Raw genomic sequence first — 23,068 nt, forward strand, 5'->3', positions numbered from 1 at the left:
ATGGCCTCAGTTCGCAGTGCGTTTGTCAGACAGCTGTGTAAATAGTGCTGCTGGTGTTCTTTGACTTATTTCTGAATGTAAAACACAGCTCTTGTATTTTTATGTTTAATGCATGTGATTCTCATCCTGTGCTCTCTCTTGCTCTCTCTCAGCCCGATTTTCTCCACCCCGCCCTTTGACTCTGATTCTTTTGAAGATTCTTCGTTGTCAAGCCGCCAAAGTGGAGAGTGTGATTGCAGAAGGGGGTGCTTCTCGTTTCAGGTGAGTGACTGATGTTTGATTAGGGCAGAATGACATTTGCGAAATATTTAGTGGCTAATATTTTGATTGAGATACAGTGAAATGGTGAAATTTGAAATGTAGCAAGCGCTTATTTAAGAAAATTATTTAAAATTTCATAAAATGTATGTGGATATTTGGTTTCATCGTCATAAATCATCTGTTGGGAATTCCGATACAGAGTCCCGGTCAGATAGATTTCCTGCGTAGTACTGTTACACAGTGCACACTTAAAGTACATTATAGTTATTAAAATCAGCCCAGTCTATCTGCTTGACACTGAATAGATCGCATTAAGAAAGAAATTGCCTGCATCCAAGCTGCTGCTTATTTGTTTTTTATAACAGTGTCTTCACCAGCAGCTCATATATTAAATTTAATATTATTTTTAATCTTATATAAAATCTAATGTTATTTTTATGTATAAAGAATTACTTCGTTTCTAAAAGTCAGTCAGCTTTATTGTCATCACAAATGTGTTGAAGAAGAAATGAAATGTAGTTTCTTCAAGACACTGTGCTAATATATATTTTTTCAGCACTGACCAGATTCTCTCAGTGCAGCTGCGAAACTAACCCCTATAGCCTGAACTGTGACTCCATTGGCAGCAGCACTAAACGATTGACAGCTAACTCTGGCTGCTGATTGGCATTATAAAAATGATGCCCATTGAGTAGTCCGTTCTTGGTTTAGTGGAGTATCTACCCTTCCCTCCAGCTGAGGGAGAGCAGTGTGACTCAAAGATTAAACAAAAACAAAAGATTAGACACAAATGTATTTACCCTGTTGTGCTTGTCTTGTCTGGTTGAACATGGTAAGGGTTTTGAACAGTATTCCTGACTATAAGTTTGTCTCCCAGCCTCCCAGCACATAGTGTTACTCATGTATATATTTAGGGGTTTTCCTGACGAGTAGTGGCTGTATGGAAAACACATTCAGTAACACAGTAAAATCAGTAAACACGTTCAGCATAGCTGTAATGTAGGTGCTGAGTTCTGGTTGACCTTGTACTTGGCATCTGGTTTTATGGATAATATTTTTTGTGTCATATTTTAAGTCCCTTATGAAACATTTTAGCAATTGTCAGGTTAGTTAATGACTTTTTTCTGTTCTTTTGTATTTAAGTGCTTCTTCGGGCGGAGGAGGAGGTAGGGGTGCACCTCAGCACTATCCCAAGACTGCCGGCAACAGGTGAGTATGCGACACATTCTGCAGTTATTTTATTCAAAGTAGTGGGAATTAAAAATACAAAGGAATAATATGGTTATAAAATATATCTGTAACAAAACTCCAACAAAACATGGATATATCACATTTAATAAATTTTCATCCACTTTAGCGAGTTCCTGGGGAAAACCCCAGGGCCTAGCGTTCAGAGATGGGTTCCTTCACGAAGCACTAGACGAGATGTCGACTCCTCAAATGAAAAAGAACATCATGATGCAATATTTAGGAAAGTAAGAGGGTGAGTATTTGAAGGTTTTGTTAATTACTTCCCTAGAGGTTATAAAGTAGTGTTGCATGATTTCATATTAAGTCAACAGTCAACTGATCTTACTGAGCTTCAATAACTACAGATCTGTTTTAAGGTAATACTGTGTCTTTGTTTTGTTTAGGATACTTAATAAACTGACCCCTGAAAAGTTTGACAAGCTATGCCTTGAGCTCCTCAATGTGGGTGTAGATTCTAAGCTTGTCCTCAAGGGAGTCATCTTGCTGGTAAGTGTAAAATGTCTAAATAGTGATTTGCAGTGTCATGATTCCAGAAATTTGGTAGGCTGAACCAGTACCACTGAAATTCTGCAATACTCAATACGATTTATGATATTACTACAAAATTTAATGGTGCAGCAGCCCTGTCTAAAGTGGTGCACTCTCAATCTGACAGGCCACAATTGTTCTTGAACATTCCCTTTGTGACTGGGCTAATGTAGATGTTGTACCATTTTTAGTTGGGATTGGAGAGTTTGCACAGTGAGCTGGTAACAAGGAAATAACATACTTGCATGACTTAATTGACATAACATGTCTCCAGTTCTGGAGAATTGTCTCCAATGTCTCTAGGAATTAAATAATTATGCTGTTTTTCTTTTTTGACCACACACAAACCTATATATGTTGACAGGCTGGACTATAATATTGTTAGATTATATTAATGCAAACAGCTCAGATTATATACTATTACTTCATAAGCCTGAACATGTCAGCATCAGTCTATGTGAATATTGTGTAAACTTTAGTTACCTTGTTTCAAAACCTTTTATATTAACTTGGTTTCTCTTCTTGTGACACCCCTAGTTTTGATAGTAGTACTTAGTTCATTAATCAGTTATAAGCAGTCTCTTTAGTAGGACACTAAAACAAACTATATATAGCACCTTTTTTGAGCTAATAGTCTGATATGTATTGAATACTAAATGATTAAATCAGATTTGAAGGGCATAATTCACAGCTTTTGTTAAAGATGAGAAATCAAGGATATTCATACAAATAAATGTAACAGAACTTTCTTCATTTTTACATTAGTCTTAGGCAGTTGTTTAGTATCTATTCAGTTATATATTAAATTATTTTGTTCTCCTTTGTAGATCGTAGACAAAGCCCTAGAAGAGCCAAAATACAGCTCACTCTATGCCCAGCTATGTCTGCGTTTGGCAGAGGATGCACCAAACTTTGACGGCCCGCCTGAGATTCAAGCCACTCAAAAGCAGAGCACAGTAAGTTTGCAATTTAGATCTAACCCAGATGTACGAGTTTCTATCCTTAGTAAAACATGTTACATTTTAACTGTTTTGTTTTTGTTTTGGTAGACATTCAGAAGACTTCTGATCACCAAACTCCAAGATGAATTTGAAAATCGCACCAAAAATGTTGAAAGTAAATGTTAACATTTTCACCTTTTGTTTCTGGATTTAAATTGTTGGATGGCTTACACTCGGTTCTTACTGACCTTTTTCTGTTTTAGTCTATGACAAGAAAGACGGCCCTCTCACTTCTGAGGAAGAGGAGCAGCGTGCCATTGCCAAGATCAAGATGCTCGGAAACATTAAATTCATTGGGGAACTTGGCAAACTTGACCTCATCCATGAATCTATCCTTCATAAGTGCATCAAAACAGTATGTAGAAGTAGTAACATTTAAATTTGTTTGTATTTCTCTTTTTTGTTTAGAGGTTGATAAAATGAAATCTGAACTAATATCTTCTCTAGCTTTTGGAAAAGAAGAAGAGGATACAACTCAAGGATATGGGGGAGGACCTGGAGTGCCTCTGTCAGATAATGAGAACTGTGGGGCCTAGACTCGATCATGAAAAAGCCAAGGTGAGGGGGCCAAGAGCTATCATGAGTGCTCGTATTTTCTTAGTGTGATTAGAGTATAAAATTGAATAGTAGAATATGAGTAGCATTGCCTCAAGCTACTCAAGTAAGGTACAGAAAATGTAGTTTATTTTCAGTATTCTAATAACGGTATTTCTTAATTCTTCACAGTCTTTAATGAATCAGTACTTTGGCCGTATGCGATCCTTAATGAACAACAAGGACTTGCCAGCCAGGATTCGTTTCCTACTGCAAGATACAGTGGAGCTGCGAGAGAACAGTTGGGTTCCTCGCAAAGCTTTTATTGACAACGGACCAAAGACGATTAACCAGATTCGTCAGGATGCAGTGAAGGTGCATTAGTGTTCTCCTTATTAACACATTTGGGAATATGTGGTATTCTCGTACTGTTTAGTTTCTTATTTTAAATTGCATTGTCTTTACTTTTTCCAGGATTTGGGTGTCTTCATTCCACCCATGTTTCAAGGAATCAGAATGGACTTCTTTCTGGAAGGGCCCTTCATGCCAGCCAGGATGAAACTGGACAGAGAAACTCTTGGAGGATTGGCTGACATGTTTGGACAGATGCCAGGTAAGCTCAGCATTAAAATGTAAAAAGTAAAAAAAAAAATTTTAGCAGTTGAAACTGATGAGTTATCAAACATGCCTTGCATTAAGTAATGCTTTCTTTTTGTAGGTATTGGAATAGGAACTGGTCCAGGAGTAATTCAAGATAGATTCTCCCCTACTCTGGGACGTCATCGTACAAACCCACTCTTCAACGGACACATGGCTAACCCACCACCACAGTTTGATTTGGCTATAAAGCCATTTATGAAGTCTAATCAGGTATGTATCTCTGTCAGAAGAATTGTTTTAGCAGTTTAATGGTGCATTTCCACTGCATGGTATCTACTCTACTTGGCTCTACTTGCTTGGTCAGTGGTCCCTGGTAGCTTTTCCACTAGCACCCCCAAAATTAAGCCGTGGGCTTGGAAACCACAACAGCAGCAGTGGTAATGTTAAGAATTATTTACTAGTCTTTTATTGGCTTTGTGTTTTGGGACTGAACACAGCTCCATGCATCAGTTCAGATAAATCAGTGTCTGAATCAATTTGTTTCTAGTTGCTCTCTCTAGAGTCTTTCATCATCCACCAGTCCAAGGAGAGTTTGCATTGCTTCAAAAACGCTGGCGTAATTATGGAGCTCCCATTATGAGTCGGATAAAACAAATGTGATCTCTACTGTACTGTAGCGTGGGGATTATACAAATGTCTAGTTTGTGCTGGATGTTTGCAAGTTATTGTGATTGACAGCTCTCTTTGGCCAATTCATGACTTGCTTGTATCCACAAGACTGCAGGTACTAAACTACCCAGTACCAGATACTACCCAGTTGCATAATGAAAAAACAAAAGAGCTTAATAGAGCCAAGCTGACTAGGTACCGTACCATACCATGGAAATGTGCCATATAATTAAGTCATTTGATAGATCATAGTAGAGGGTAACTAATCCTGCACACTTTAGGGAAGCACCTTTAACCACATTTACAGAATAACATCTGTAAATGGAGTTACTTTTAAATTATTTTTAATATACATTTTCTATTATTAGGGACAGAATCTGCATTTTCAAAACCAGAACCATTCCACCCAGCAGCAAGTTCAGTCCAAGGACATGCCGCCACGCTTCAAGAAGGGGCAGCTTAATGCAGATGAGGTAAACCATGGAGAGGGAACACAAGCTTATTGTGAACACATGCACCCAGTGATTATAAAAAGACGCGTTATTCTGAGGAACATGGGGGATGTCAGTTTTCTGTCTTTCTCTACTCTTATGTTCCCCACTTTACTTCATTCTTCTCTGTTCTCTTCTTTTCTGAAACTGACATCTTGTCCGTTGACTGCGATTATGAGAGATGAGGGTGCAGTTGTTTATCATTTTCTCCCATCTTATGTCTGATATGCACTAACCAGTTTTATCGTGTCCTCCACAGATCAGTTTGAGACCGGCTCAGTCGTTTTTGTTGAATAAGAACCAAGTGCCTAAGTTGCAGCCTCAGATTCCCAACATGATGCCACCCAGTGCTCAGCCTCCTCGAACTCAGACACCACCACTTGGACAGGTGCCACAACCTGCAATTTCTAGCATGTATTTTGTAACAAGAAATATAACGTTATTGTGTTTGCTTCTCTTTTTTTGTTTCCTGACTCTGTTTCTTGTTTTTGTGTTTAATTCCCATCTAAGCCTCCACAACTTGGTCTGAAAACAAATCCTCCTTTGATCCAGGAGAAACCTCAGAAGACCAGTAAAAAACCGGCACCTTCCAAAGAGGAATTGCTAAAAATGACAGTAAGTAAATATAATTCAATCTAAGTGTGTGTGGTGTGGTTTTGGAACACACTTTTTATATACAGTTCTTGCCACCTCAGCAGAGAATAAGACAACTTCAGGGTTATTTTCTGGTTTACAGAATTATTGGGGAAGGATACCAAATGAGTAGCAAAACACACATAGATAACAGCTGTGTTTCAAAAGAAGCTTGTGTTAGCAGTCACCTTCTTGTTGTGGAGACACCTTGTGATTGGAAGAGACTTGGCTAGCAGCTGAAATGGACAATGACTATATTGAGTAGAAAGTTGGGGGGAATTGTTATTATTATTTTTTTTAATGTAATTTAAGGGGAAGAAAAGCACAACTCAAAATGGTGTGTTCTTATAGGAAACCATAGTGACTGAGTATCTGAACAGCGAGAATTTGGAGGATGCGGTCAATGCTGTGAGAGAGATGAAAGCTCCTAAACATTTCCTGTCTGAGATGTTAAGTAAGATCATCTTGTGCTCTTTGGAACGGTCTGATGAGGATAAGGAACAGGCCAGTACTTTTATTCACTCTCTGCGCACAGAGGGACTTGCCACAGGAGAGAACTTCATGCAGGTATGCGTCAGTAAAATAAAAATTAATGGTTAACATTTAAAATGTTATTGATTAAGCATCTGTATAAATTTATTTAGAGGATTCATAATGTATTATTTGTCATGCTGTTTAAGCTCTTTCTCACCAGTTCCTTGGTTATCTCCTTACTTGCCACCACCAGGCTTTGCTGAATGTTCTGGACCAGTGTCCTAAGATCGAGGTGGACATCCCACTGGTGAAGTCTTATTTGGCCCAGTTTGCTGCCCGAGCTGTTATTACAGAGCTAGTCAGCATTGCAGAGTTGGCTCACCCTCTGGAGAATGGCACACATTTCCCATTCTTCCTTCTTTGCCTGCAGCAAGCATCCAAGTTGAAGGACCGAGAGTGGCTTGCTGATCTCTTTCAGCAGAGTAAGGTCAACATGCAGAAGATGCTCCCTGGTATGTATCACTTTGAAAAACAGTGTCGAATACATATGTAAAAACCTGATCACAACAAATGTCACTCTCTTTATATAGTTCTGTCATTTCCACTGCCACTCAGGTGGCCCCTCATGGCCCAGCATTTGGATCTTTAATATTCTTTACTTTCATGCTCCACTTGGTCAGATTTTACAACAGCTATGGAGTATTGTGGGTACTGTGCAGTTTAAAAGTGTCATTAGATAAGATCCAGTCAAGGGCAGAAGCAGTGGCACCCAGCTCACAGTCTTGAAAGGAGAATAGATTGCCTAACTTTGTCAAAAGCAACACTTAAGCAGAACAAAATGAATTTTAAGACCACCAGCATCTGCAGTCACCAGCAAATTATTGATAACCTTAACCAAGGCAGGTTTAGTAATGGGATATGAGTGAAAACCAGGCTTGAAATAGATCAAACATTATTCATCCCTTGAGCTGAATAGCAACAAATCACAACTCCTCATTTAAGGTCTTTTGACAGAAACAGAATATTATAAATTGCTTTTAAAGGTACAGGTGTTACTGCAGCTTTTTTAAATTGGCCATGAAACAAGGACAGTTTAAGAATCCAGGTGAGGGACCAAATCAAACTTTAGCTAGAGGTATAGGGAGGGGTTCTAGAAAGCAAGGGGGTACAGTAGATAATGAATTCTCTGATGAGAGATGGCTTAACAAGAAGATACAGAGCACTCTGAGCAGACCCAGAGAAAGGGGAGAGTTGGGGTGACCATGAGTGTTATTGATTCTGTGGAAGTACAGATTGTGCCATCACTTGTAAAATAATTGCTTGGGAAGAGAGTGCTTCTTCACCTGGATGTCAAATATGAGCTTAATTCTTTTCTACAGAAATTGACCAGAATAAAGACCGTATGTTAGAGATTCTGGAAGGGAAGGGCTTAAGCTTCCTCTTTCCCCTTTTGAAACTGGAGAAAGAGCTCCTGAAGCAGATCAAAGCAGACCCTGCCCCCCAGAGTATTTACAAGTGGATCAAAGACAACATCTCACCCAAACTCCACACAGACAAGGGTTTCATCAACATTCTAATGACCAGGTACAGTACAGTGTCTGTAAATATTCTAGACAGTTCACTAATACGGTGAAATTACTTGGTCAATAGATTTTTGCATACAATAATCTATCAGGACTGCAGTGTATAATGCTTAGAAACACAGCAGGCTTTAGAGTGTTTTAACATAGCATTGCTTTTTATTTACAGCTTTCTACAATACATCTCAGCTGAGCTGTGTCTGTCTGAGGGTGACGAAAGCTTGTGTGCCCCTACAAAAGAGCATCTGGACCAGGAAAAACAGCTGCTGCTGGCTTTTAAGCCAGTTATGCAGAAGTTTCTCCATGACCACACCGACCTGCAAGTCAGTGCCTTGTATGCTCTACAGGTGCACTGCAACACATATGCCTTCCCAAAAGGTGTGTTACCCACAGTTGCTGCAGGCACTTTAATCTTTAATGTAAATATATAGAAAATCAATAATTCAACCCCTCCTTTTCTCCATTTAGGTATGTTGCTACGCTACTTTGTGAACTTTTATGACATGGAGATCATTGAAGAAGAAGCCTTCCTTGCATGGAAAGAAGATATTACCCAAGAATTCCCTGGAAAAGGAAAAGCCTTATTTCAGGTAAATGTTGGGTGTTTTGTTTGTTAATGATGTAACTTGAGATCCTTTCTGCCTCACTTTAAGAAATGGAAGGTGCACAGTATATATATAAAAAATAGACAAACTAGCTAAGCACAGTGACACCATTTTCTTTCATGGGTTATTCAGATGTTGCTCTATGATGTGCTATAAAGATGTTCCCAGTAAACTCTTTATGTGGCTTGTAGAAGATGAATTAATCAAGTGCAGTTGAGTGGCTGCTTTCCCGCTTGATATTAAAATTTGACTAAATTTGAACCCGTACATGAAAATATCATATTTTTATCATTTTTCCTTAGGTGAACCAGTGGCTGACCTGGCTGGAGACAGCTGAGGAAGAAGAGTCAGAAGAGGAGGGTGACTGAGGAATCAGCCAAAGCCTAGTAACAGAGTCCAGGAGTTATCTGCTAGGCAGCATAGTGCTCTCCCAGTTAACCCACTGCAGTAACATGAGCTCAGTCACCTCTACACCACACTCTGCTGCTAGACCCATGAAGAATACAAAACAAATCATGAATTCTCATTTGTCTCCTTTATATTTGCGCTAGCGTCTTAGGCATCTTCAGTTTCATTGTTTGCTTTAATAGTAGCCAGCTTCTGGTTTATATTCCATGTGGGAATTTGGAAAAGCGTTCCTTCGACCACTAAACTCCAGCAGTGACTGTAGTCCTAATTTTTTTTTGGAATAGAAATTCATAACTGATTTGATTGCAATAATTTGTTGGGTTAAACCTAGGCATAATGTTTGTAAGAAGCATTTCAAATTCAAGTGTGTGGTTAAGGGTCTGTCTGATTTGAGGCAGCTTCATAGTGTAATCTAAAAGTGGTTGCAGTTGATTCATCCCTCAGCATTTTATGACAGAAAAAAATCTGAAAACTGTATGTTTTTTGTTGCTGTAACTTTTTAAGCCGTTGTCAGTTTCTACCTCCTGAATGGGCTTTTAGTGCAAAACTAGACATTGCTTGAGCTAGATTGCTGTCTTAAAGCAAATTAAGATCCTAAACATCAGATGTAATCTAGAAAATGTTTCACAACACACTACCTAATTCCAAGACTTTCAGAAGAGCTTTTTAAAGTGCTTTGCTGGGGACTTCTGATTGTTGTAAAGTCAAAAGAATCAACATGATGGTGTTAGCTAAAGCCACTGCTCACTTATCCTTATGCTCTGAATTCCCTTGTTGATAAACGTACTGTGGCCTTTAATGGCCCCATGTTGAAAAGTTCTGATAACCATCGAAATCCAGTAAGATAAATGTTTTAACATTTTACATTACAACAAAGAAGAAAATGTAATATTTAAAAGGACCCCTTTTTCTGCCTTTTTTTTTTAATTCTGAGAAAATGAAAGGCTTTTGCCCTTGTCAGTAAGCAATGCACAGACCATCCGTTATTGACAAGTGTTTAAAATTTATTTGAGAGGACTGGGTTGCATTGGCCTTGTTTCATTACTTTTTTTCCTGAGGTGTTTGCAGCTATCTCTATGTAAGAATATCAGTGGCTCACAATCATGTCATTGTTTTAGTGCTGAGTATTCTACACAACTACTGCTTAACTTTCAGTAAAGAAACACTTAATCACCAATTGTGCTTTACTCTTTTTTTTTCTTTACTGTTTTTAAGTTGTGCATTATTGTAAATAATGTAATTCAGTTTACAAAACACGTTCATGAGATAATGCTGCTTAAATGTTTTTCTGCTATTTTATATTGAAAATTGCAGCTCAGTTTCTTAGTCTTCAAACTGAGGAAAATATCTGGTATCTCTGTGACTTATTCTTCGTCGGTAGGGATCCAGAAATATTCAACTACTTTCCTACTTCTCCTTAAAGCACTGGATTCGGGGGCATCTCCTCCCATTGGTGATAGTTCACTGAAGTGAGATGGACCTGTGTCTCTTCCCCCTCTGGGTGCAGCTACCCTGAGCAGAGTTCTGAAAAGGAACCATAAAAGACTGAGCTGTAAATAGTTTGGTTGACCAAGGACTTTGAATCTGATAAACCTTTTGGCGTAAACATGACAAATGGAGCAAAGTTGATTCTACACCCTTGGGAGTACCTTCCTGAGCCTCTGTCAGAATCTTCAGTGCTGGCATCAGTTGGTGAAATATACACAGGATCTCCCTCCTAGGGTGTTAACAATTAACAAATACAGTCATTTGCATTTTTTAAAAGGAGATTTGTATAACATGTTTCTGTAGAAAGGTGCATTTTTAATCAAACCACCCAAAATTATTTTATAAGTTTACATCTTAATCTTTAAGTTGTGCTGAAATCTGGAAAAGTTGAATATCTGAATTTTGTTTTACAGTTTTTAAATTTATACACTGCCTGGCCCAAAAAAAGTCTCACACACTAACATTTCATTGGACCGCCATTTGGCTTTGATTACGGCTTGCATTCGCTGTGGCTTTGTTTTCACAAGCTCCTCCAATTTCACATTTATTTCTGTCCAGAGTTGCATTAATCTTTCCCCAAGATCTTGTATTGACGATGAGAGATTTGGACTAATGCGCAAAGTCTTCTCCAGCACATCCCAAAGATTCTCAGTGGAGTTCATGTCTGGACTGTGGTGGTCAGTCCATGTGTGAAAATGTCTCATGTTCCTTTAACCACACACTCACAATTTGAACCCATTGAATCCTGCCATTGTCATCTTGAAAAATGCCCGTGCCATCAGGGAAGAAAAATCTATTGATGGAATAACCTGGTCGTTCAGTATATTCAGGTCTGACCAAGTGCATCAACCCCAGATCATAGCACTGCCCCTGCAGGCTTGTACGATAGGCACCAGGCATGATGGGTGCATCACTTCAGCTGCCTCTCTTCTTACCCTAATGCGCCCATCACTCTGGAACAGAGTAAATCTGGACTCATTACACCACATGACCTTGCATTGCTCCAGAGTTCAATCTATATGTTCCCTAGCTAACTGAATATGTTTTTGCAGATTAGCCTCACTGATAAGTGGTTTTCGTAAGGCTGCACAGATGTTTAGTTCCAATCCCTTGAGTTCTCTTCTCATTGTGCATCTTTAAATGCTCTTAATTTCACTATTAAACATATCCCATACTGTATTTTTTTCTTCTCTACATTCACAATTATTTAAGATTTTTTTTACCACCACATTCCTTCCTCGAAGATGATGTTTCCCCACTGTCCTTCCACTTTTTAATAATGCATTGGACAGTTCTTAACCCGATTTTAGTAGTTTCAGGAAACTCCACAGATATTTTCTCTGCTTGATGCATGCAAATAATTTGACCCTTTTCAAACAGATTTACATCTTTTCCATGGCCACAGGATGTCTTGACATGTTTTTTTAACAAATGATAAGCTACTCACTGCATCATTTAGGGTTAAATAACGTGTTGCCAGGTGAAACATAATCGTCCTTGCAATAATTATCCAATGGGAGGCCCTTACCTATTAGTTTAGTTAAATCCAGGTTTTTTAGCCAGGCAGTGTATTATTTATCTCTCTTTATTTATTTATTTTAATGTAAAGTGCCAAATCATACCGTGAAGTTCCTTGGAGTTCCATCATGGTTTTTGAGGATTCTAACCCTCTGGTCACTTTCAGTCATACACAGGAAATAGCTCTTGATGTTTGCTTGACACTGGGTCAGAAAAGAACATGTTAATTGCGTGCACAGTTGAATAGCTTTTCTTCAGTATACAAGAAGTAAGAACATCTCAGCAACATCTGTTCCGTTTGGCAGTGATCAGTATAGTGTTGTGACGCTTACGGCTTTGTTCTGCCTCTGAGATTTGAGGTCCTCCTGGGCTCTGAAGATGTCTGCTAGAGCTTGGTGTTTTTGCCTCCAGTTCAGGCACTCGTTAATGCGCTCCTCTTTCTCTCTGTCTGCCAGTCTGCGCTCCTGCTCGGCCTGTTGCTGAGCTTTACTGGATCTCTCACTCTGTTCCTCAGCAGCTGCAGCTCTTCGCCTCCAGCTCACCTCCCTACAAACATGGAGACACATCCGTTTACACAAATACACAGCAGTATCACAGCACATATTCATTTCCTAAAACATGTTTTCACTTTTCTTTGAGTTTGGTGTTTTCCTCTGTCATCTCCTTCAGTTTGTGCCTCAGCGTGTTTCTCTCATCTTCCAGACTCTTGTTTTCCTCAAGGAGAAACTGTTTTTCTCCAGACACTCTCTCCAACTTCAGCTTCACTTCAAAGTAGTTCTTTTCAGTCTGGGCCAGAAGTAACTGCAGTTTTGTGTGCTATTGAAAGACAGTTGAGAATAGGTTTAAAAGAAGAAGCTGAGGGTCATGTACAAATTTCTTTGTGTTTTAATGGGTCTCACATAAATCTAGATCATATGTCACTATAAAATAATCTTATAGCAAATTAATATAATAATGATATTTGTTATAACATATTATAAATATTTGTTTTTGAATTTATTTATTTATTTGTTAGTTTTGGCAGTTTGGTCCTCCATAAATATAACGCCTACAGTACATGTCAGATTCATAGGTTGCAATCACGTGATTATTCTGGCGTGGACACCTAATGGTTTCAGAGCGCAGCACTAACAGGACAAAAGAATATATGGCTTGTGTCTCTCTTACACTCTAAAACAAAAGTGAAATAAGATTACTGAAAACTGGAAGGAAGGGCGTATGGCACTACTTTGTGACCTGAGCTCCTCTACTGACTGACACAGACGAACAGAGCTCTATTCACAAATGTGACGGATAAATGAGCTAGGGGTCCATAATTTTGTCTTCCATTTTAACATGTAAATATAGTGTGTAAGGCCCCAATACGGCAGCTACTTTGTACTGTGACGTCATCTGCAACCCATGAATACATTATATAATATTCATTGTAAAATAATGTTAATTATTGTTAATTGTATATAACATCTGAATAATGTTTATTTGGACGCTGAACGCCATGCATTTACCCCTCTCCCAGTAATTTGAGACCAATACCTCATATTCCAACTATTAAACTATAGTCATCCAAGTATTACATACATAAGGTAACAACGTTCAGTGAGGGACCCTTTAATGGTTACTACTACCACCGCTGTTAAGCTCTTGGTTTTTGAAGAACATCATTTGACACACTACCAATCCAAATAAATTCGTTTACATCTTAATGGGCGAATTACTTAAATGTGTTGTGTACTTGACCTCTTTACTGAGTTGCTGCAGATCCTCAGTCAGTTGTGTTTTCTCAGCCAGTGCCACATCTCTCTCTTTCCTGCTGTCCACTGCGCGAGCCTCAGCCAGTGTCCGGCTCTTCTCAGCCTCGCTTCGGGACAGGTCTGACTCTTCCACGGCCCTGGAGCACAGAGTCGCCCTCTGCTGGCTCAGGTGCAGTTTTTGTTTCAGCTGAAAACAGCAGGTGGCAGTGAATTATTCAGTCTCTAACCGAGAGGTCAACAGGAAAGTTAGGAAAGTTTGGCCCGATCCCAATTCTTGCCCTAAGCATTTAAAACCCTCTGTAGTGCAAATTATGTGACATTATTCAAGGCATCAAACTTGATTTTAGAATTGGGATACAGTTATAAGTTAACAGATAAAACATTTTCTCATAATCAGATTTTCCATATGCTTTCAAATGCATGACCTTCAAAATCACTTCTTAACCTAAAATGTTACATATAGAGGGTTATTTGTGACAATATTATATAATTATATGAATTAAGATATATTTAAAAGGATATTTATTTTATTTAATTTTTAATTTAATAATATTTGAAACAAAAGCTTAAATATTTTGTGATTTATTTCATCATTATTCAAATGTGCATTTTGAATATGTTTTAAATTGTATGATTTAATTAATTATTAAACTGTATTTATTTAATGCGCCAGCAGGTGGCGCAGCAGGTAGTGTTGCAGTCACACAGCTCCAGGGACTTGAAGGTTGTGGGTTCAAGTCCTTCTCCGGGTGACTGTCTGTGAGGGGTTTGGTGTGTCCTCCCCCTGTCCATGTGGGTTTCCTCCGGGTGTGCCGGTTTCCTCCCACAGTCCACGGTCCTCCCACGTTGATTGGTGACTCAAAAGTGTCCATGGGTGTAAATGTGTGAGTGTGTGTGGCCTTGAGAAGGACTGGTGCCTCCTCCAGGGTGTTTTTATACCTTGCACCCAAGGATTCCTGGTAGGCTCCAGACCCACTGTGACCCTGAACTGGATAAGGGTTACAGACAATGAATGAATGAACATCATCCGTCAGTGGGCGGGCCTGACTCGGATCCAGTCCGATTAATAGCCTGCTATTGGCTAACGCTAGGATATTTTCCTTCCTAGCTAGAGCTAACTACAGGTTGAGTGGAAGATAATGGAGCAGCAGGGGTGTTTCTAAATGGTTCTTCAATTAAATTTGAAGCCCCCCTTAAAAATTCAGGAAAGCTTTTCACCCTGAACTCTTACTTTCAACATTTTGTCCTCTGAAAACTATCATTAGTAAACAGAAATATGAATCTAATGTACATGCTCAGTCTCTCTTGCCTTACTGCGCATCTAGCCAATCAATCTGACTGGATCGGAGTCAGGCCCGCCCACTGACAGATGATGGATGATGTTGACAGATGTTGCAGACAGTGTAGATAGTGTACAGCCTCAAGCACTGAGTACCACCACAGCCAACACTCAGCTGTAAAGAGCTGAAGTAAACAGTTTCGTTTTATGTTATTGCAGGCTATGGGGATACATACATCAATGTTTTTATTTAAAGTAGCCTAAGCCTGGTATTTATTCTGGTTTCATTTGGTCAGATTTCAAAAGGTGATCTCGTACGAAAAAGTTTGGTGACCACTGCTTTAAAAGCTATGTCTATGATTGTGAGGGGAACTGCAGTTCCCTCTGGTTTGTTTATGTTCAGAGGCTCCACCTTTTTTAATATTTGAGGAGAAAAATGTCTGTTGTTAGTTTGTGCTGAAGTTTAATTTTCTTTTTTTTTTATCAAGTTTTTATTGACTATTTGGATTACCACAGGAACACATTTGTAATTATAGTTTTTTAGTTTTGTGGTGTGTATATAACATCTTTGAAAAAAAAATATATATATATATACTTATTTTCTTTTTTTTTTTTTAAACCTAAACTTCACCTTCAAGTGCTTATGGGGACTAACACCTGTTGGGAAAAAGAAATGGGAACTAGAATTTTGCTAAATTAAAGAAACACATAAAGGATGCAAGGGTACAAGGGTGTGACTAATGGAACATAGTTTTAATTTTGTCATCTCCCTGCTCAATCACACCAATCTAACATGCTGATTAACTGATTAACTGAAATAGAAAATAGCAGAATTATCCAGTTGTGCTGGTCATTGGCCTTCCATGACCAAAGTTATTGGCCTATGGTACACTGTGTATAAACTTTTAAAAGCTATTATTAATCACGGGACTGGAGTGTAAATGAAAGTGCTGAGAAGCTGGTTTTGTTTCAGATATTGTGAAATGATTTTAGTTGAAATGAACCTCTTTAACTTGGGTCTGCAGTTCCTGGTTGAGGTTTCTAAGGTTCCTCATGGTCAGCTCACTCTCTGTTCTCATCATGATCCTCTCCATGTGAATCTCATTCGACAGATACTTATTCTCCTTCTTTAGGTCCTCACATTCCTAATGGCATTATATGCCGTAGTAAAAACATAATATAACATTACAATAAATACAATTAAATATTAAATGGATTATATATATATATATATATATATATATAATTTAATGTTATTGAACTTTTTGTGAGATATTTAGAACAACAAAGGTTATTTCCTCAAGAGAGAGAGAAGGAAAGAAGGAAACCATATGAGAAAGGCATGTGACAAACCGTCTTGTATGTAGTGGTTTTGAAAGAAAGTGAAAGCCTTATTGCTGAAAGGCAACAAGAAGAAGAGCTTTCAGGAGGCTCTACTAAAGGCCATGAAGCAGAAAGTGACAGCTGGGGGCAGAAGTCTCACACAGAGATGCTGCTTCATGAAGATGCCATCATTTCAGAAGAAGACTATTTGTGAAATATATTACCAGTGCTTTTGGAGCCTGGCAAAGATTTAAGCCACACTATGGAATGTGATCAAAACAAATGGAATGATGAATGCTAAAAAATTAACTGATTTTGATTCATCATGTACCTTTTCAAAACTGACTACCTAAATCATTATCTTTCGTTGTAGTGATAATACAAACACACAGCTAATACACGTACAGATTCCAGTAGCCGATATTGGCAAGCACCTGCCTTTTTTTTCCAGATTCCGATTAAGCAGAAACCTAAAGTAAATTTGATTTTAGGGCAGGTTTCCCAAGCCTAATCGTGGACTGTATTTTTATTCTACAGACAATCTCCTTTCAAAATCTCAAGTAGTCTAGGCTTAATCCCTGTTTGTTAAACCAGTCCATTATCCTAGCTATCCTAGCTCAGTATATTTTGTAGTTTAGTCCACAATAATAATTCATGCTTGTTCTTCTGGTTAGTGTAGTGAGCGTAGTTGATATAACTCCACAGAGCAGAGCAGGGTTCAATTCCTAGTCTGGGCAAGAACAACATGCTTTATCAATAAGAGACTTTGAGCAAGGTTTCTAACCGTGCATTTTCTTACATCTACCCAGTGCCATAAATGTTAATGTTAATCAGAATCATGTAACAAATAAAACATTTATCCTCAGTTTTCTGGACATTGCATTGTCCTCTTTAGTTACTTTTACCTTCCTCTTGCGCACCAGCTCTCCTTGCAGGTGATTGATCTGGAGGAATGTGCCGTTGTTGGTGAGGGCACTGACCGGTCTGACCGCTCGTACTGGTCTTCGGGGCAGATGCACTGGCTTAGACACCTCCTTGATCTCCTCCATGCTGTCCTTCCCAAAACGGCTGCCCATGTTGTTGCTGCTGACAGAATAGGATTTGTACATCATGTTGTCAAGAGATGGAGGCTTGGACAAAGGCAGGGCCTGGAGGTCCCCATGAGACGTGGCCCTCAGGGTCATTCTTCTGCAGGAGCTGTCTCTATAGACCAGTTTGCAGACTGAGCTTAAACCAGCCTGAATGGGCTGCTGATGCTGAACCAAAGTTCACCTATGTGCCCCATCTGTGTGAGCTTCAGCTTGCAAAGACCCACTCTCTGAGTTAATATTTCATGAGGTGATCTGATACCTGCTCAGCAGGAGTAGAAACTCTATGCTTTCAAAGAGCCCTAAACAAAGCTTATTCCTGCCTTAACTAATTACATTCAATGGTCTCTCTGGCTTTATGTCCAGCAATAAACTGGCCTGTGTTGGAGCTGATAAACTGTACATTGGCATTGTAAGATATTACTTTAAATGGCAATTTACATACATACAGGTTCAAACACTGTGATCAAATGACTTTTGATAGTTTTGTAAGTGAAAATATGTACACGTCACCTACAGGGAGCAAAACTATATATAGTAGAAGTCTGTTAAAAAATATGACACTTCACAGTTTATCTTTTGTTATGTAGCTCAATGGCACATACACCTATAAGGCTTTCATTTTTAAATCTGTCAAATCTAATTTTAAAAGAATCAGTCCTTAAACAACAACAACAACAAATAAGGCAAAAAAAAAAAAATAATAATAATAATAAACCAGATTTGGCAATGGAGACTTCAGACTTAAAAGATTTTTACAAAAATATATCATCCCTGTCCAAAGAAAAACATATCTCCATTCTTGTCCATTTTAGTTTACTACGTCACTTGAACACAGCAGCTGTCCTTCAATTTGTGTAAAATGTCATGATGGATGGACCAATAGAAAGGCTCCAAAATTACTTGGAATATAACCTTTATATGTTGACTTCCATTAAAAGTTAAGAAAGATTCTTCCCTTCTCCTGTAGCGTTACAAATTTGGAGATACATGTTTTTCTTTGGACAATGATGATTTGCTTCTTTGTTGCGAGGATTTAAGGAATACATTAAGCTAATTTCACTCTAGAAAGTATTAAGACTATTGGTCCTTGTTGGAATAAGCCTGATAGATGTTCATGTCATTTGTTTTATCGATAGGTGTCTGGAAAAAGCCTTATGAACAATGACTGACCTAACATCATAAAATGTATATATATCTTAAATGTATCAAATAACTACTGACTATGTGTGATTCCAAATGTATTCTTTATTTCACTTAAACTGACAAAATCTGGCATTTGACCATGACTTTCCACTGACTTACATTCATAAAATATTTAACTATAATCTATAAATCTATAATCTATCTAATTTAGAAATAATAATATAATAACTGATTGAAAAGATAAAGGAGCAGCTGTGTGAAGCCACAAAATAACATCACAGTCACAGTTTCCAATCACCCTTGAATACACTGAATAGTTTACAAGCACAGTGCTCATGTGTTCATGACTGGTTCCCCTTCCGCTGTGGGGTAGAATCTCAAACGCTTCCATTTCCAATCTATTATTCAAGCTGCACAAGTAGAGTAAGTTCCACTGGCCCAGTTAAGTGTTTTATTTTTTGGGGTTTGGTTTTGTTTTGTTGTGGCTTGGCTGTTCTCTGACCATGCACAAGCATATAATGTCAGCCCTTCCTCTTTTGTCCTACATGCCCAGCTTTGAAATAATTAAACACTAATCAGCACAGTGATGTCAATCAAATTCAATCAAATTTTATTTATATAGCGCTTTTCACAATAGATAGTTATCACCAAGCAGCTTTACAGAGGTCCGGGTCCAAGCCTCCTATGAGCAAGCCAGGGGCAACAATGGCAAGGAAAAACTCCCTCAGCACACGAGGAAGAAACCTTGGAAGGAACCAAGACTCATACGGGGAACCCATCCTCCTCAGATTGACACTGGAGACACAACAGAGAACAAAACAGAAGTAAAAGTGAACTAATGACAGATGAATTGGTTATAGTAATGTGAATGTAGAATATTAGTGATATGAGTCTGAGGAAGGAGGAGGTGGTCAGTGATTCTGTGGGAGGTAAAAATAGGTGCAGAGTTAATTTGAGATAAAACAGCATCTATGCATGGCATCTATGCAAGCATGATACTGTAGGAGAAACAAGGCCAGGAACTTGTACAGGATACACAGGGTCAGGGGCTGGATCAGGGCAACACCTGGAGAGCAGCAGGAGTAGGACATCTCAAAGCATGAGAGAGCCAGAAAAAAGGAATCCTCCTGCAGTGTTTCTCATAATACGAGGACTGTATTGGAGTCGAATCAAAAGCTAAATTAAGTTTTTAATGATGGTACTGTGTATTGCTGTTGAATTATCAAGATTAATAGCAGCATTTCCGAGTGAATGCTTCTGAGTATATGTACCTAGTAAGACCTCTGTTTTATCAGAATTTAACATTAGAAAATTTTGCATCATCCAGTCTTTAATTTCAGTTATATAGACAAGCAACATCATTAGATTTGGTTGATATATACAGTTGTGTGTCATCAGTGTAACAGTGGATTTGGAAAACATACTTATGGATTAGTCAACCCAGTGGCAGCATATAGAGTGTGAATAATACAGGGCCAAGCACTGACCCTTGTGGAACACCATATTTAACTAAATATGATGTGAGGATTTATTATTCAGATAAACAAATTGATAACGGTCAGACAAGTAGGATCTAAACCAAGAGAGGACAGATCCTTTTATTCTTATCAGATTTTCCAGCCTATCAAGTAACATCACATGATCTATGATATCAAATACTGCACTAAGGTCAAGCAGCACCAGAATAGAGATACAGCCCTTATCAAGTGAAAGGGCTAAGTCATTAGTTACTCTTGTTAGAGCTGTTTCTGTGCTGTGATTTGGTCTAAATCCAGACTGAAAAATGTCATGAATGTCATTGTTTTGTAGGTAAGAGCACAACTGCTGTGACTCGACTTTTTCTAGAATCTTAGCAATAAAAGGGAGGTTTGATATTGGCCTGTAGTTTGCAAGCTCAAGAGGGTCAAGATTGAGTTTTTAAATTGGTTTGATTACCGCTAGTTTCAGAGGTTTAGGTACATATATAATGTTGAGGGATGAGTTTATTGTGTTATTATTGTGAGCAATGGTCTAATGACTTTAGGTAATATTTGTTTAAATAACTGTGTTAGTATGGGATCCAGTAAGTATGAAGATGATTTAGATGAGCTAATTAAGCTAAGCAAGTCATTATCATCGACAGGATTGAAGAAGTCTGAGCCAATGCGACCATGGACTGATTTTGGATTTTAAGTTGAATGCAATCAATTTTATCATTAAAAAAATTGATAAAGTCCTTACTACAGAAATCAGAGGGGACAATGGACTTGATTCCCTTTAGATCTGAGACAGTGCTAAAAAGGAATCTAGAGTTGTCTTTGTTGTTTTCTATAAGGGGAGTGATGTACTGTGATTTGGCTTTAGATAAGGCATGTTTGTAGTCGGTGAGGCTGTGCTGCCATGCAATTCGTAAACATTCTAGATTTGTGTGTCTCCATTAACATTCATAGTTATGAGTTTTAAGGCACGTATACTGTGACAGAACCCTGGAGCTGGCTTTTTCTCTCTAAATCGTTTGGTCTTGACTGATTCAGCACTATCTAAGTTTGTACAAAGTTAAGTTTGTACCTTGTTTGTAATGAGCTCAAGGTCATTTGGGTGAACTGGGGAAGAAATTGTGGTAAGATCTGGAAGGTTATTGATAAAGTCACTGACAGTTGAGGTTGTTATAGTGTGCTTTCTAATATAGCGTTGCTGTGGACAGATATCATGATTTAAAGCATATTCATATATGATTAGATGGTGATCAGAGATGGTCTCATGTAGCGAGAGATTGGATAAATTCTCTATCTCAATGCCCTGTGTTAACACTAGGTCCAATGTGTGTTGCATTGAGTGTGCTCAATAACATGCTTAATGAACCCTAGCGCATCCAAAATTGATTCAAATGCAATTTTAGCAGATCAAGACATTGAAATCACCAACAATTAAGGCCTTTTCTGAAGCAATAACTACACTTAAGAGAAAATCTGCAAATTCACAAAGAAATTCTGTATAAAGGTCAGGAGGACGATAGACTGTGATGAGCATAAAAGAGTGCTCCCTTTTTGATGCAGTAACTTTAAAAGTAAGCACTTCAAAGGACTTAGCGTCATAGCCAGAATTTGTATTGTGTCTATGGTATGGACATAAATTGTGGCTACACCATCACCACAAACAGATGTTCATGGGCAACTGTAATCGCTGAAGCCAGGGGGAGTGGACTCATTCAGGGCAATGTATTCATTGGGTTTAGCCCATGTTTCGCAGAGACATAATGCATAAAGTTTGTTATCAGTAATTATATCACTGACAATGTGTGCTTTAGATGCTAGAGATTGTATATATAAAGCCCTAATTTAATACTGGAGGTGCTGAAGCCTTGCATTCGCTGCAGTATGTTGGTGTTAATTCTATTTAGGCTGTTGATTTTTGGGCGTCTGTGATAACAAGCTTTGCAGGGAACAGACACAGTCTCAAAGCTGAAAAAATGTATTAGTGGGTGATATGGACACGCTACTGATTATTCTAACAGCTGAGAGATGGTCAGATGGAACATTAGGAAATTGACTTACTTACCAGAGATAGGTGGAATTTTATTGCTCAGATGTAGCTTGTTTGTGTCTCAGGAAATTAAGTGTGCTTTTTCTAAAGGAAAATGATAAAATCTTCATACACAATTACAGCTTCAAAACATGTACAATATGTCTAAAACGGGAAATGGTTCTGAGTTCTATCTTCAGTTCTGTTGCAGATAAACATGTGTATTAGCTTAGCCTGTGTGACCTGACAGATGTCCATGAGAAGACATGAGAGATTTCTGATGGAATATCTAGGCAGAAAGAGACTTAAGCTAAAGTATCCTTTGTCTTTACATCTGATCTCATTGTTTTCTAGAAGAAATCACAGAAATATAAAGGATAGGATTTGCTGCTCTTATGTGGTGATTCCTATTTTTTCCACGAAGAGTGAGAGATAATTAAATGTTTCATTACAGCAGTGCAGCAGGTTTCTCCTCTGGATCAGATGCTTGATAGCTGCACTTCATCCACCATGATGTGATAATAAATCCCACTGATAAGAACTTTTCCTGTTTGAAACAATAGATAATAGGAAGGCAAGCCTGGGCAGCGCTTCAGCAGAATCTCTTGTGAGTGTCAGTGAAGACCAGGCTAATAAACTCCTACTCATAGAAGGGCTGATCAATCCCCGAGGAACATCAGCAACACAAAAACATCAGGAACTATCCTGGACAATGTGGAAAAGTTCAACAAAATAAGGAAATTCCTCTCATTCTCGCTTTTCACTCTTGATGTCTCAATTCACCACTGTGATATAACCCATACAATATATATTCTACTCAGTTTTTATCCGTTACTGCAAATAAGTAATATGTGATTAATTACTGCACACACTACCCTCCTTGTTTCTATACCCATTTTACATTTTATCAGTTCCACTGACCATACAAGTCCACTTTGT

General features: G+C 38.4%; 3 protein-coding genes and 1 non-coding gene across 4 annotated transcripts in view; 3 read left to right on the forward strand and 1 right to left on the reverse strand.

Annotated features, from left to right (window-relative positions):
* Positions 1-10,360, forward strand: eif4g2b (eukaryotic translation initiation factor 4, gamma 2b). The gene is made up of 21 exons (XM_066684459.1): positions 1-37; positions 153-261; positions 1,405-1,470; positions 1,619-1,744; positions 1,896-1,998; positions 2,868-2,996; positions 3,090-3,156; positions 3,245-3,396; positions 3,489-3,599; positions 3,768-3,950; positions 4,050-4,188; positions 4,294-4,445; positions 5,213-5,317; positions 5,595-5,723; positions 5,846-5,950; positions 6,320-6,535; positions 6,696-6,954; positions 7,822-8,026; positions 8,192-8,400; positions 8,491-8,612; positions 8,930-10,360. Exons 1-21 carry the CDS (start codon positions 1-3, stop codon positions 8,993-8,995), a joined length of 2,790 nt encoding a protein of 929 aa, XP_066540556.1. The 3' UTR covers positions 8,996-10,360.
* On the forward strand, positions 5,359-5,526 carry LOC136710159 (small nucleolar RNA SNORD97). The gene has a single exon (XR_010804598.1). It is a non-coding gene; the product is annotated as a small nucleolar RNA SNORD97 (small nucleolar RNA).
* LOC136709312 (golgin subfamily A member 6-like protein 26) lies at positions 10,285-17,578 on the reverse strand. The gene is made up of 8 exons (XM_066684460.1): positions 17,300-17,578; positions 16,076-16,216; positions 13,779-13,979; positions 12,670-12,857; positions 12,374-12,587; positions 12,146-12,244; positions 10,685-10,752; positions 10,285-10,559 (listed from the first exon to the last, which is right to left on the reverse strand). Exons 1-8 carry the CDS (start codon positions 17,576-17,578, stop codon positions 10,400-10,402), a joined length of 1,350 nt encoding a protein of 449 aa, XP_066540557.1. The 3' UTR covers positions 10,285-10,399.
* The window catches only part of lyve1b (lymphatic vessel endothelial hyaluronic receptor 1b), a 13,413-nt gene continuing 5,042 nt past the window's right edge, over positions 14,698-23,068 (forward strand). The window contains exon 1 of the mRNA XM_066685631.1: positions 14,698-14,751. The gene's annotated coding sequence lies outside the window, so the exon portion shown is untranslated. The remainder of the gene's footprint in view (positions 14,752-23,068) is intronic.

This window comes from Hoplias malabaricus, chromosome 11 (assembly GCF_029633855.1).
Source record: "Hoplias malabaricus isolate fHopMal1 chromosome 11, fHopMal1.hap1, whole genome shotgun sequence".
Lineage (NCBI taxonomy): Eukaryota > Metazoa > Chordata > Actinopteri > Characiformes > Erythrinidae > Hoplias > Hoplias malabaricus.